General features: G+C 45.4%; 1 protein-coding gene across 1 annotated transcript in view; it reads left to right on the top strand.

Moving 5' to 3' along the window:
• Nucleotides 1-6,008: 6,008 nt before the first annotated feature.
• The window catches only part of LOC133351476 (liprin-alpha-1-like), a 274,762-nt gene continuing 266,437 nt past the window's right edge, over nucleotides 6,009-14,333 (top strand). Inside the window, 2 exon segments of the mRNA XM_061566707.1 lie at nucleotides 6,009-6,411; nucleotides 10,062-10,332. Of these exon segments, the coding sequence (XP_061422691.1) occupies nucleotides 10,096-10,332 (237 nt within the window). The 5' untranslated portion in view covers nucleotides 6,009-6,411; nucleotides 10,062-10,095.

Genomic DNA, 14,333 nt, shown 5'->3' on the forward strand with positions numbered 1-14,333 from the left:
AAGATTTGAGGATACGACAACAACAACAACAGACAAGAGTGAGTTAAATAAAAGCGTGTAATAAAAAGCGTGTAAAAGAATGTTTAAAAATGTTTATTTTTATTTTTTATGATAGAATATAGTATTGTCATCAGTATGGCATAAGTATACCAAGTCGATAGCACATTGTGAAGTGGGTAAAGATTGAGTTACAAGATTTGAGGATACAACAGAGTGAGTTAAATAAAATCGTGTAATAATAATAATAAAAAATAGTTCAATTTAGTTAGAAGGGATGATAGCCGGTGGTCGTGACTCATAAAGGAGTGGCGGCGAAAGTAGGGAACACACCCAGCAGACCAGCACGTGTGAAGATTATAATGATTGAAGAGTATTTGGCTGCTATAAAGTTCCACGTGATGAAAAGCCACTTCGTTGAGCTATCATTTGTGGCCAGGTCGCTTCTGAAAAAGAAAGCTAAATAGCTCAGTGGGCTTTACCTGGTAAAATAAAAAATAGTTTACCTTTATATTCTTGGTTCTTTCGGTAAAGTCACGTAGAAGGGGAATAATAGAACCAAGAATATGAATCCCTGCAGCCACGAAAGCTTTAAATCGAAATTTAGTTTACCTTTATTTTTTGTGATTTCCTTACCTTTCTTACATTTTGCACTGCTATAGTGTTTTGTATCGTTTGTTGTTGTAACGTTCTGACACCGGCCCCGCTTGCCATCCGTGAAAAAAAGAGCTTTATAGCTAATCGGATTCCTCCAGTATAAATACAGATTCTGAGGTCTGCGCCAGACCACGAGAGATCCTGACAGTCGGTACAGTCGGTGGAGGCATTTGAACTGAAAAGTATAAAACAGGCTGACAACGTATTGCACAATGCACTTTGTTGCCGAACAGAATGGTCATATGCCCGTTCATCAGCCAATGTATGATGTTTTTTAATCACTATATCACGCGGTATTAGTGGCCCCTAATAAAAAGGAGTCGTAACTAATCAGGAATGTTATTCCCTCTATGATACAGATATATATACACTTAAGGCACTTTCAAATACGTGTTCAGTATTTCAGTGCTTACAACACCACTCAGCGTGTGCTGTATGTATACACGTGGTCAATTTGTGTGTGCTACTACCCAAGACAGCCCCATAGATATTCTTTATTTTATTTACGAGTGAAGGATTTGCCAGAAACATCACACAAGTGGAGGAATGCCTCCTCATACAGTACTTATATAACAGGAAACCCAACGGGCGATGCCATTACGAGAGGGCATTTAAAAGTTGTACTGGAATGCAAATGTTTTGCTAATCATCTTTCGCATGTCGGGGAATTGATCCAGTAGTGTTCGTGTCACGAGTATTCTGGTGATCGAAGCTGATAAGTCGTGTGCCTGTGTGGTCCCTGGTTTGAGATATAGACTCACATAGAGATTCATAATCAACGTTTTTGGGTTTAGATCGCGTTATTTATAAATGTGTCGTAACCCTCCACCACCCGACACGGCCAATCAGTAAAGAAGTGTCACGTTGACAAAAGACAAATAGTTCACTGCTTTAGCCCACTATTTGTCTTTTGTCAACGTGACAATTTTTTACTGATTGGCCGTGTCGGGTGGTGGAGGGTTACGACACATTTATAAATAACGCGATCTAAACCCAAAAACGTTGATTATGAATAATATTGGTCGCGAAAGCCTACATGTTAAACTCACATAGAGATTTATAGAATTAAAATAAATCACGACGTTTCGGGCACAACAAAAGCGTCCATCATCAGATCCTTCACTTGTGTTGCGCCCGAAACGTCGTGATTTATTTTATACCTTCGTGACTTTACAGAAAAAACCAAAGAGTATGGATTCCTGCAGTCACGAAAGCTTCAAATCAAGATTGAGGTTTATAGACTTAGAGAGCCATAGACTCGCATAGACACCCATACACTTGTATACATTGTATATATGCTGCCAGTAATGACGTTACATACTTTATTTTACGTAGTTATTTTTAGTGACATGCTTACCTTTTCTATGCTTTGCACTCCCTATCGTTTTTTGTATAGTTTTTTTGTTCCATTGGAACCTCATTTGCCAGTAGAAAAATATGATAATTGTTTTTTTACCCTTTTATCTGGCAACAAAAGTGACACCTTTTTTTTACAAGGAGTCATGTTTGCATAGACCACAATGCACTATCAGAGTATGAGAGCTCTCATACTCTGATGGTGCATTGTCTTTGAGTTGTGTGCCTTTTGGCGTCATCTGGTCCAACACCATGTGAGACTAGGCTCTAAGGAAAGCTGTCTCGGGTGTGAACCAATCAACTTCAAGGACAGTGCAAACATTATCAGAGTTATGTGTTTTGTTTGCATTACCACTCCAGGTATTGTGGTCTATGCAAACATGACTCCTTGTAAAAAAAAAGGTGTCAGTTTTGTCGCCAGATAAAAGGGTACAAAAACAATTATCATATTTTTTCTTCTGGCAAATGAGGTTCCAATGGTGTAAATGCTTACCCCGAGCTCTCATACTCTGATGGTGCATTGTCTTTGAGTTGTGTGCCTTTTGGCGTCATCTGGTCCAACACCATGTGAGACTAGGCTCTAAGGAAAGCTGTCTCGGGTGAGGACCAATCAATTTCAAGGACAGTGCATACATGATCAGAGTTCTAGATTTGAAGCTTTCGTGACTGCAAGGAGTCATACTCTTAGTTCTTTCGGTAAAGTCACGTAGCTAAAAAATGAAATAAAAATTAATTAAAATAAAACAATGAATTAATTTTAATTTAATTTTTTACCTACGTGACTTTACCGAAAGAACTAAGAGTATGATCAGAGTTGTGTGTTTTGTTTGCATTCAGACCGCAGTATTGTGGTCTATGCAAACATGACTCCTTATAAAAAAAGGTGTCAGTTTTGTTGCCAGATAAAAGGGTAAAAAAACAATTATCAGTTTTGTTGTTGTTGTCACTTTCTGACCCGCTCCTTAATGGACGTGTCAGAAAGAGCTTCATAGCTCATCGGATTTCTCCAGCCGAAATAAAGTCGCGTTGATACCGTGCGGTCCGTGGTTTGAATCAAAGTCGGCCGTGTTCTCAATTGTCCATTGTTTTATTTTGTGGCTATTCGTTCTATCGGTGGCCAGTGCGACAATACGTGCGTGTCCATGTGTACGTGTTCACGCGTACGTGTGTACGTGTTCATGTGTTAGTGTGTACGTGTTCATGTGTACATGCTCATGCGGACGTGTTCATGTGTACGTGTTCGTGTGTACGTGTTCATGTGTACGTGCTCATGCGGACGTGTTCATGTGTACGTGTTCACGTGTACATGTGTTAGTGTGTACGTGTTCATGTGTATGTGCCAACGTGTAAGTGTTCATGCGTACGTGTTCGTGTGTTCGCGTTTATGTGTACCTGCACATGTGTACGTGTGTACATGTCCGTGTGTACGTGTTCACGCGTACGTGTTCATGTGTTAGTGTGTACATGTTCATGTGTACGCGTTCATGTGTTCATACGTACGTGCACGTGTTCGTGTGTACGTGTTCATGCGTACGTGTTCATGCGTACGTGTTCGTGTGTACGTGTTCGTGTGTACCTGTTAACGTGTTCATGTGTTAGTGTGGACGTGTTCATGTGTACGTGTTCATGCGTACGTGTTCGTGTGTACGTGTGTACCTGTTAACGTGTTCATGTGTTAGTGTGTACGTGTTCATGCGTACGTGTTCGTGTGTACGTGTTCGTGTGTACGTGTGTACCTGTTAACGTGTTCATGTGTTAGTGTGGACGTGTTCATGTGTTAGTGTGGACGTGTTCATGTGTTAGTGTGGACGTGTTCATGTGTACGTGTTCATGCGTGCCCTTGCAAGATGTTGCGGGGAGCGGTGGTGGAGCGGTTAGCGCGACGCTGCGCTACGAACCCGGCGACCCGAGTTTGATTCCCGCTCACGGCCATCAACACCGGTGACGATCGTCTGAACCGGTCCTGGGCCTCCCCCCCTAGGTCGACTCAGCCTCAAATGAGTGCTTGGTGCGGGGCGTAGTAAACATCGCCACTGGGGATACAAGGCGGTCGTGTGCCAGCCTGCATAGGCGCTACTCGCTAACAGCACTTGCCCCAACAGTCTGTGAAGGCTATACGGGGGGAGTCTCTTGTGTGTATGATTGTCAACACGGTAATGTTGTTGTTGTTGTGTTTATAATTTATTGACTTCGTCGTTTTCCGCGAGCATTGCCACCAAAGGTTCAACCTCCTCCCGGCCGGTGCGGAGGGGGTGGTTGGGAGGGACATGACGTCACATTTATATTTTTAGCCGCGATGACGTCATGTAATTAAAATTTTATGACGTTGGGTTGGCCACGTCATACATTCTTCCAATTGGTGCACACGTGACACGTGTCGGTCGATACCATTCACGTCTTGGCATTACGCGATGAGAAATATCAACGATTAGTTTCGATCGAAATGTTTAATTTTCGCAAATTACATTAATGAAAAATATATATAATTTGTGAGATGATAGTTTAGTAAGTGTTATAAAGTCGTGCATTTTTTTACGAAAGAATGTAGCAATTCAAGAATGTTAAAGTGTGTCATGGTTTCGTCCATGCCAAAGTTTACGAATTCCCAACGGCACAGGTCAATCGCCCCCTCTCACGTCAACCTGATACCAGCACGATCCGCCATCTTACGTAGGGAGTGAGGGGGTACCCCCCCCCCTCCCCCCACGTCAATACATCGTTGGTGACATCATCAGACCGTGACTCCGTGTCGGTGGCAGTTTGTGTTGTCATTTGTAACCTTACCCAACATGGCCGCCGAAATCGCGTCGCACCGCGAGCGTTTCTGTATTCATTCACACGATCATTGGTGGGGGTGGATGGGGGGTGTGTGTGGGGGGTGTGGATGGGGGTGGGTGGGGGGTGGATGGGGGTAGGTGGGGGTGGTGGGGGTGGATGGGTGGGGGGTGGTTGGGGGGTGGATGGGGGTGGGTGGGGGGTGGATGGGGGTGGGTGGGGGGTGGTTGGGGGGTAGGTGGGGGTGGTGGGGGGTGGATGGGGGTGGATGGTGGTGGGAGGAGAGGAGGGGTGGGGGTGGTGGGAGGAGGGGTGGGGGTGGGATGGATGGTGGTGGGGGTGGTGGGAGGAGGGGTGGGGGTGATGGGAGGAGGGGTGGGGGTGGTGGGAGGAGGGGTGGGGTGGTGGGAGGAGGGGTGGGGGTGGTGGGGGGAGGGGTGGGGGTGGTGGGAGGAGGGGTGGGGTGAGGGTGGAGGAGGGGTGGGGGTGGTGGGAGGAGGGGTGGGGGTGGTGGGAGGAGGGGTGGGGGTGGTGGGGGGAGGGTGGGGGTGGTGGGAGGAGGGGTGGGGGTGGTGGGAGGAGGGGTGGGGTGAGGGTGGAGGAGGGGTGGATGGTGGTGGGAGGAGAGGAGGGGTGGTGGGAGGAGGGGTGGGGGTGGTGGGAGGAGGGGTGGGGTGAGGGTGGAGGAGGGGTGGGGGTGGTGGGAGGAGGGGTGGGGGTGGTGGGAGGAGGGGTGGGGGTGGTGGGGGGAGGGGTGGGGTGGTGGGAGGAGGGGTGGGGGTGGTGGGAGGAGGGGTGGGGGTGGTGGGAGGAGGGGTGGATGGTGGTGGGAGGAGAGGAGGGGGTGGGGGGGGGTGGTGGAGGAAGGTGGGGGTGGTGGGGGGAGGGGTGGGGGTGGTGGGAGGAGGGGTGGGGGTGGTGGGAGGAGGGGTGGGGGTGGTGGGAGGAGGGGTGGATGGTGGTGGGAGGAGAGGAGGGGTGGGGGGGTGGTGGGAGGAGGGGTGGGGGTGGTGGAAGGAGGGGTGGGGGTGGTGGGAGGAGGGGTGGGGGTGGTGGGAGGAGGGGTGGGGGTGGTGGGAGGAGGGGTGGGGGTGGTGGAAGGAGGGGTGGGGGGTGGTGGGAGGAGGGGTGGGGGGGTGGTGGGAGGAGGGGTGGGATGGATGGTGGTGGGGGTGGGTGTGGGGTGGGTTGTGAACGTGTGCGCCCGCGCGCTGCATTGTGGGTCTCCGCCTGTCAAAGTGTCAAGCGTCGCCGCGTCGCCGCCGCTCGGCATTCGCTCTCCGCATTGACGAACACCACATTCTGTGGTTGTTTTGTGTTGTTCTTGACACTCATTCAGGTCATTTACCCCCTCTTCCTCCGCCGCGCGAATTAATGCCGCCTCCCGCATTTCGTCGACTGCCTCGATGACGGACTCTCGCAGGGAGTGGCCGCACGTTCCTTTCCGTCGCCGCCGCCGTTGTCGACCGGGGTCACCCCCTCTACGTTGCCCGTCCCGGCCGGGTTAGGATCGCCCTAAGTCGGCGGGGAATCTAGGCGAGCGCCGTGGTCTGCAGGGCCTAACGTCGGTGTCCCCCGGTGTGACAGGAGTCTTCAAGAGCCAGCCCCGGGACAGAGAACCCTCCGGTATTGTAGACGCTTCTTATTTTTAATTTTATTTGTCTATGCTTGTTAAAATAACAATGCAGTGGAGAACGTGATAATTGTGGGGTTTTTTGTGTACACGCGTTCTATTTGTCACTGCTGGAATTAAATTAAAACCAAATCAACGCGTTACAATAGTAATTACATTTATATAGCGTTTTGCATCAAATATCTTAAAGCGCTGTACAGCACACAGCAGTAGCAGACACTCGGTATACAACTAATTTTATAATAAATTTCAAAGAATAATTGACTAATGCTCCTGCTCAGGGAGGTTGGGCTGCTCGGTGGCCAGGAGATATCAGTAGGGATATGAGCTATGCCTGTGGATCATAGCTGTCAACCCACACGCCTTAACCCGCATTCTTGTCCAGGGAAATGTAAGTTTTCAGGTCCATACGACGTACAGACGTTTCAATACCGGCAAAATAAATTAACGCATTAATTCTAGATTTGAAGCTTTCGTGACTGCAAGGATTCATGTTCTTAGGTTTTTTCGGTAAAGTCACGTAGGTAAAAACATTAAAATTAATAAAAGTAAAATAAAATAAAAATCACCTGAAGACGGAAGCTTGTGTTGCCTCCGAAACGTCGTGATTTTTATTTAATTTTACTTTTATTAATTTTAATGTTTTACCTACGTGACTTTACCGAAAAAACCTAAGAATATAAATTAATTCGGTCTATTTGTTTGTGTGCCTCCCGTGTGATGGGACTTTGTAGGGTGAACTTTGAGATGTATAAGGGTATGGCGTGACCAATCAGGTCTTAATTGGTCTGTAATAAGGCAGGCACTGATAAGGGGTTGACAGGTATGGGGAATTCAAATTAATCTAGGGAGGAGATCAAACATGACCATTATCATCTTGAACAAGAGTGTTGAGTCTTAGTGAGTCTTTCCTGAGTAAATAAAAGGCAGAGAGCCATTTGAGATCAAATGTCTGTTCTGCAGGGAGAATTGGGGCACAGGATACAACTTATATTTGCAACACGGGATCAAACAAACGAGATACACAATACATGAGAAATACGAAATTAAATGGAAATGACGTAAATGAGCCGTAGCTTAAACTACAATGGCCTAGCAATGAATTCAAAAGCTTTTTTTTATAAACTGACTAGAAAGGGATTATTTTAAAATGATTAGCAAAAGCAATATTGTTCAATAAGAAGGGGATCACCGTTATATCGAGAAATGCAGTATTTGCCAAATGGAGTATTTATTTTCGGGCATTATGTAACAATGTTGAGGCATGTCTTACGTGGCATTAGTTGAATTTTAGGGTTAGTAAACTATATAATCTTGTTGGCAATCTGTTTATATATAAATGCAAAACCTCCATATCAAAGATGAATGTGTCGATGAGCTAAGTATAATAAACAAAGACCGTTATGTACAACTTTTACATTAAACAGAAGACAATAGCCTACCTACCCTTGCCATACCAAGACTTAGCAAAGTAACGGTTCCCCACCGAAGCAGGAAAACCAAAACCAAACTCGGTCAACCTCCTGAGGCTCAGCATTATGTGAAAATCATAAGCAGAGGGGAGACCCCGTGATGCTTGAGCAAGGTTTAAACAACATGATCAAGAGTCAGCGATGTGCCTAACATCATGGAGTTGTTTTAAATGTTCTAAATCATGTGCCTGTGTTCTCCCCAAGCGCCTCTTCAAAGGGCAACGCTTACTCGCCACAGTACTTGTGCTGTTATTAATCGCCCCAATATAGGTTGGTCGTTACACACGGAAACAAGCATGCAGTATAGGGTGTACAGTGCTGCATAAGCCCATAGACATGAAATCAACAAATGCTTAAAGATGCATCTTCAAAAGGGAGATTTCTATGCAAATTGAATGAAGATTAAACAAAAACCACTACCTCTTATTTCGTAGACTCTACATGGAGCTGTCGGATATCATTCTTAAGATTCATTAGTGATACAAAAACAGGTAAAGTTATGCCGAAGTATCCCATTATGGTTAATTATTGACGGCGCTGTCACGTTTTAATACAATTTCATAGCAGTGATGGCATTGGAGTGCTATGTCTGATCGCAAAACTGTGATTTATATGCAGCGCACTGTATGTGCACGTTGTGTATAATGACGTTTGCAGGGTGGTTGTCCTTTATTTTGCACCCGGGTGCATTTTGGGTTGTCGCATTTTGCTGTAATTGGAGCTGTATGGTGAGTGTAAAAGTATCATTTGTGCCGTCTCCATGAAGTCAGTCATGATGGGTTGACGACTCCATTCAGTTTTACTGCATTTCGGGCATAAGTGGAATTTATGTTCACGTGCATATCCGTGTAACGGTTTTGTTATACGACATTACAGAGGGCAACATTTGACGGTGATGTACGTGTATATAAAATAGATTGTATACATTTCTAGCGTGGTGTGGTGTAAATGTGCGTGTGTTTTAAATTCACGGTTTGCCATAGGGCAGTGCAATTGTCATTCTAAGGAGCACGATGTGCTGCTACGACCTATGAATACATGCCTAGCTGTGTAGGAAATACTGTGCACGTATGTGTATGCGTTAGTGTATGTATGTGTATGTATGCGTCATTGTGGGGAGGTGGTAGTGTAGCGGTTAGCGTGCTGCGCTACGAACCCGGCCACCCGAGTTCGATTCCCGGTCCTGGGCCACCCCTAGGTCAACTCGGCCTCAAATGAGTACCTGGTGCTGTGTGTAAAAACATTGTCACTGGGGATGACAAAGGCGGTCGTGTGTGGTGTTGACCACCCACCCCTTCGCGTGCCGTTCCAGCCTTCATAGGTGCTCACTAACAGTACTTGCCCCAACAGTGGTCAGGCTATACAGGGGATCTATGTCTTTGTCTTTGTATGCGTATGTATGAACTATCGACTCGACCTGAAATGGGTACCTTGTGCGATGTGTAAACATCACCACGGGAGAGACAAAGGCGGTCCGGCGTGGTGTTGGCAACCCACCCCCTCGGTTGCCGTGCTGGCCTTCATAGGTGCTCGCTAACAGCACTTGTCCCAATAGCCTGTTAAGGCTACACGGGGAATATTTGGCTTAGTATGAATTGTACATTTGTCTGTATGTGTATGTATGTAAATGATCGTGTGTGTTTGGAGTGCTGTCTAACTCTTAATGTATTGCAATATGATTTCTGACAACATTGTGTTGCAGTATTAAAAGACGAGCCGTGGGCAGACAACGGTGGTCGGGCAATGTTCTGCAATGCCATCCCTAATCAGTGCTTACCACACTCTTTAAGTCTAAATAGAGATCTTTGTGTGAATGTGTGTATATCTTTTTATCATATTCAGAGTTAGTGTAGCTACAGATTACACCAGGTACTCAGCTACGCTACGATCCTGGTGACTCGAGTTTGATTCCCGCTCACGGCCAACACCAGTGACAATTATCCGAACTGGTCTCTGGGCCTCCCCTAGGGCGACTTGGCCTTAAATGAGTACCTGGTGTAATCTGTAAACATTGCCACGAGGCAGTCAGGCATGGTGCTGGCCACCCACCCCCTCGTGTGCCATGCCGGCCTTCATAGGTGCTATCTAGCAGCGCTTGTCCCAACAGTCTGTTAACGGCTATATGGGGGATCTTTGTCTTTTTTTTATATTCACACTGTTGCGTGGTGCAGTGTTATTGCATCGTAGCTCTCAGCGACAGCCAAGATGATGTGCGAGGTGATGCCGACGATCAGCGAGGACGGGCCCGCCCGGCGCGGCTCGCAGGGCTCGGACGATGCGAGCTTCGAGCAGCTGATGGTGAGCATGCTGGATGAGCGCGACAAGCTGCTGGACACCCTGCGGGAGAGCCAGGAGGCGCTGGTCGCCATGCAGTCACGCTACCAGGAGGCGACGCACGAGAGGGACTCTCTGCACCGCCAGCTCACGTCCGCCCAGCCGCAGGTGCGTGCCCTCCCCAGGACGCTTGTGGCCATGCCACTGGCCAGTCGTGTAAAATGCCGTAGTCTCTGGGTTGTAGGGCACTCTGGAACTTGCCTGGAACGCGTGTCTGGTGTGAATAACGTGGCCAAAATGTGGTCTCGCGCGCACACGCACTCGCACACCACCCTACCGGATTATAAGATGCCAGGGGGAAAAAGTGTGTCTTCTAAACCAGATAATATGGTACCTCCAAAGTCACTTGAGGTGTTTTTTGCAACTGGACATAGGTCCCTGGGCGATGTAACAAGGGCCAGTACTTTGGTGAGTGAGTTTACACCGATACATGTTACTACACCTGTACATGTTACTACACCTGTACATGTTACTACACCTGTACATGTTACTACACCTGTACATGTTACTATTCCGGTGACCTGGGTTCACTTTTCAGAGACTGTAATGCCAGTTGCAAGTGGTATCTGAAACAGTCTTGGGGCTTTCTTAGGTTGACTCAGCCAAACATTTGTACTTGATTCTTTGTTTGGACATTACCACTCGGGAGACAAAGGCTCATGTGCCGTGTCAGCGTTAATGGGTGCTTGCTGACAGCACTTGCTCCAATAGTCACTAATGGCTATATATATTTTTTTATGTGTTCAAAGTGATATTGTAGTGGTTAGTGCACTGCTCTAAAGTTCGAGTGACCAGGCTTCAATTACTGGCAATGCACAACACCATTGTCAAATGGTATCTAAACCTTGCCTGGGCCACCATTAGGTTGCCTCGGACATGATTTTATGAATGTCCAAACAGGAGAAACAATGGCGGCAAGCTGAATGTGGTGTTGGTTATACAACCCCCTTGCATGGTTTGTGCCAGTCTTAATAGATGCTCACGAACATCACTTTTCATAACAACACGGGCTAAGTGGCTGCGCGTGGTCATTGCGTTTGAGTTGGGCACGCGTTATAAAACAAGTACTTAGCTTAACATGCATTGTGTTACCAATTATTACGTCTAGAAACCGACTCTTGCGCCTATGAACAATTCCATTGACCTGCAATACGCGCTGCGGTGCCATTAACTGTACAAGTGACATCCACCAGTGTCCATGGGTTGTTAACTATTCGTACGTCTTGCAAAGAGTGCACCTTTGTCTTTAAAATTACCAGTGTCCTGCAATGCGTGTGGGTGTTGCACTTTGAACACCGTGGCCTCATTTAATGACGGCAATAATCGCCTTTGTGTCCGTTTGCCAGCAGTACAACGGTGAACTAAGTTCAAGATTTGTGTGGTCGAGTTCTTAGCCAGGGTTTTATTTTTTTCTGTACCTGTGTACGCCGAGAGTAAGTTTGAAGTTGTTGTTTTTTAATATGAAAGTTCAGTGTTTTTTCCATCTGGATCACTAGTCATCAAATTTAGCTTGTTGACATTTTGATCAGTCCCGGTTGGATTTGGGCATGTCAGCAATCTTGTTAAGGTGACACCGTAATTATACCACAATTGTGTTTTGAAAAATAATTTCATCTGCTTAAAAAAAAAGTCTCTTGTCTGTATAGAGTACTGTGCACATTGGCTCATTATGTCATGGAGTGGGCAGCAAGGAAATTGATGTCATCAGGGTCATCTGCTATATAATCGTGTTTTACTTGAGTAATGTGGTCACGTATGTTATCAATAAGCACGTGTATCTGGTGTAATTTTTGGGCTGTGTAAGAAAACTTATTTTTCATAAATAATTTATTGCTTTTTTCTTTTCCAATCTGCCTATAACGCTGAGGTGTGTACTCTTTCATGTAAAAATATACACATTCCGAGGACTAGAAGAGCGTGGCCAATGTGATATCCCCAGCTGAGAATACTGGATGAATGGAAAATGTTGCTTAACATAACTTGTTTTTATATCTCTCAACATTGCCAGAGAAAGACTGGGGATTTTTTTTAAAATTTCCGTTTCAATTGTTCGTTGACAATTAAGTGGAAGACGTGTCATTTGCTTTTTTGGTGATTTACCCGGTTGTCCTGTCTTTGCCGTGAAAACAGAAAGAATTGAATATAATTGTTACTTTGACAAATGCATTCGTTGTTGCACATAGAGGAGGCACACATTTGTGCAGACCTCTTGCTTTAAACCTGGGGGCTGGCCTTACAGAGTCGTGAGGTAATTCCCGAGAGGTTTTGTTACATTTACATAATTTGGAATTTCACCATGGATTTGCCATCAGTTCCTGTGGGGACCTTATGTTGCATTTTAATAAGGGAGTTACTAACCCTAGCCCTGAGGAATGGATCTGTCTATACGTATGTCACCCTGTGTTGTTTTTGACATTTACCGTATTCTAAAACCAATTTTCTTCATTGCATTCAATGCCTGGCTCATGATGAAAATGTGGATGTCTAATACATAGCACTTTACCACACTGATCCATCTGAGGCAAATTATCGTTTAGAATTGGCACTGACCTATTGGTTAGTGTGTCTTGCGCAAAACTATTTAATAGATCATTAACATTTAAATAGACCTAATTTAGGGCATAATAAATTCCTGTGGCCAAGAATGGCTTACATGGTGGGTCATCCTAATTCACACTGCGTAGCTGCACCTCTAAGACAAATCTCTGATAAATGTCTTATAAAGCAGGGTCTCAGACTCACCATATTGAACGTATCAATTTATCTTGTATTTTGGCGGAAGAGCGTTTTACATTGAATTTCTTTTCCTATTTGTGGAAGTGTTTTAATCAAAATGCATACATCTTTCTTAATGTTGAAAACAAATGTAAAATTCATAGATTATAATTTCTTGTCACTTTTTGGAGGGTGTTTGGGAAGATGTGAAATTTTAACAGTCCAATAAATGCATTCCTTTGTCGGCATGCCTCATCAGTCAGGCACGCTTGCTGCTGGGCCCCGATTGATGAAAACAAAAAAAGCTAAATGAAAAATGTTGTGATTCTGGAGCCTCCTACCCTAATTTGTATGTTGTCATTGGTGTTGGCATGGATTTGTGAAATGTGATATTATTGGCTTTAAAGCCTATTACAAACCTCCGTTTATTGCTGAAGTAAAAGCAGCCTGTCATATTTTTTCTGAAGCCAAAAAATTATTCCCCGAACTGTACTTCTGCCTTGGCATTTGATGATATTATTGAAAATTGCTTTACTATCCGTCAATTTCATTCATGTCTGATGTTAATTTATTTTATAACCCAGGTGAATTTGCACAGTAATGACTGCGGATTGCATAATGGGACAGTAACAACTGGCACAGTTGCTTTTTTAAAAGCTTCTGGAGGCATAAGTGATTCTTAAATTACAGCCTTTGTCAAACGACTTTGACGCGCACATGTGCCGTCGCAAACACCAGCTGAAGCCGAATTGAGACACTGGTGGTGTGATGTGTGGTTTTAATGCTATCAACGTCCGTGGTTATTGAGAATACATTTGCATCAGACCCACACGGGTTTCTTTCAAGCGCAAAAATTCGTTTTATCTCGTTTTTTTTTGCGAGCTGCCATCCTACCCGACGTCGTTTGTAATGCACGAGGAAGTTAACGCAATTAAACGCGGTGCTTTGACTTTCGTGCCTGCCTTGAGACATCGGTTTCAAATGCGCTCGAGTATCTCGAAACGGTTTTTTTATGACGGCGATAAAAGAAACTGGTGGAGCTATTGTCCAGCAAAAACATTGTTTCAACACAATTCAACAATTTTATGATAATGCTTCAGGTTTTAGGGTCGGTGACCATGTGTGTTGTTAGTTGCATATCTTGTTCATAGCAAATGCTGGGATAGGATAATTGGGTATTTATGGAGTACTTACTTTTTTTCATCATTGTCAATGTTATTGACACTCGGTCCAGAGCAAAGCGCTCCGTATTGTCATTTCGAGCAAAATGAAAATGTGTGCAAAAATATTTCCCCGTCACGCTCCACAACGGCGCGGCATATAATCTGCCGGAGAGAGGTGCGTAGATTTTCCTCGATTTGAGAAGCTAGGCGATGTGAATGCGAACCAAACGT

Source organism: Lethenteron reissneri, chromosome 37 (assembly GCF_015708825.2).
Source record: "Lethenteron reissneri isolate LAM-NWPU_2019-01 chromosome 37, ASM1570882v1, whole genome shotgun sequence".
NCBI classification, from domain to species: domain Eukaryota; kingdom Metazoa; phylum Chordata; class Hyperoartia; order Petromyzontiformes; family Petromyzontidae; genus Lethenteron; species Lethenteron reissneri.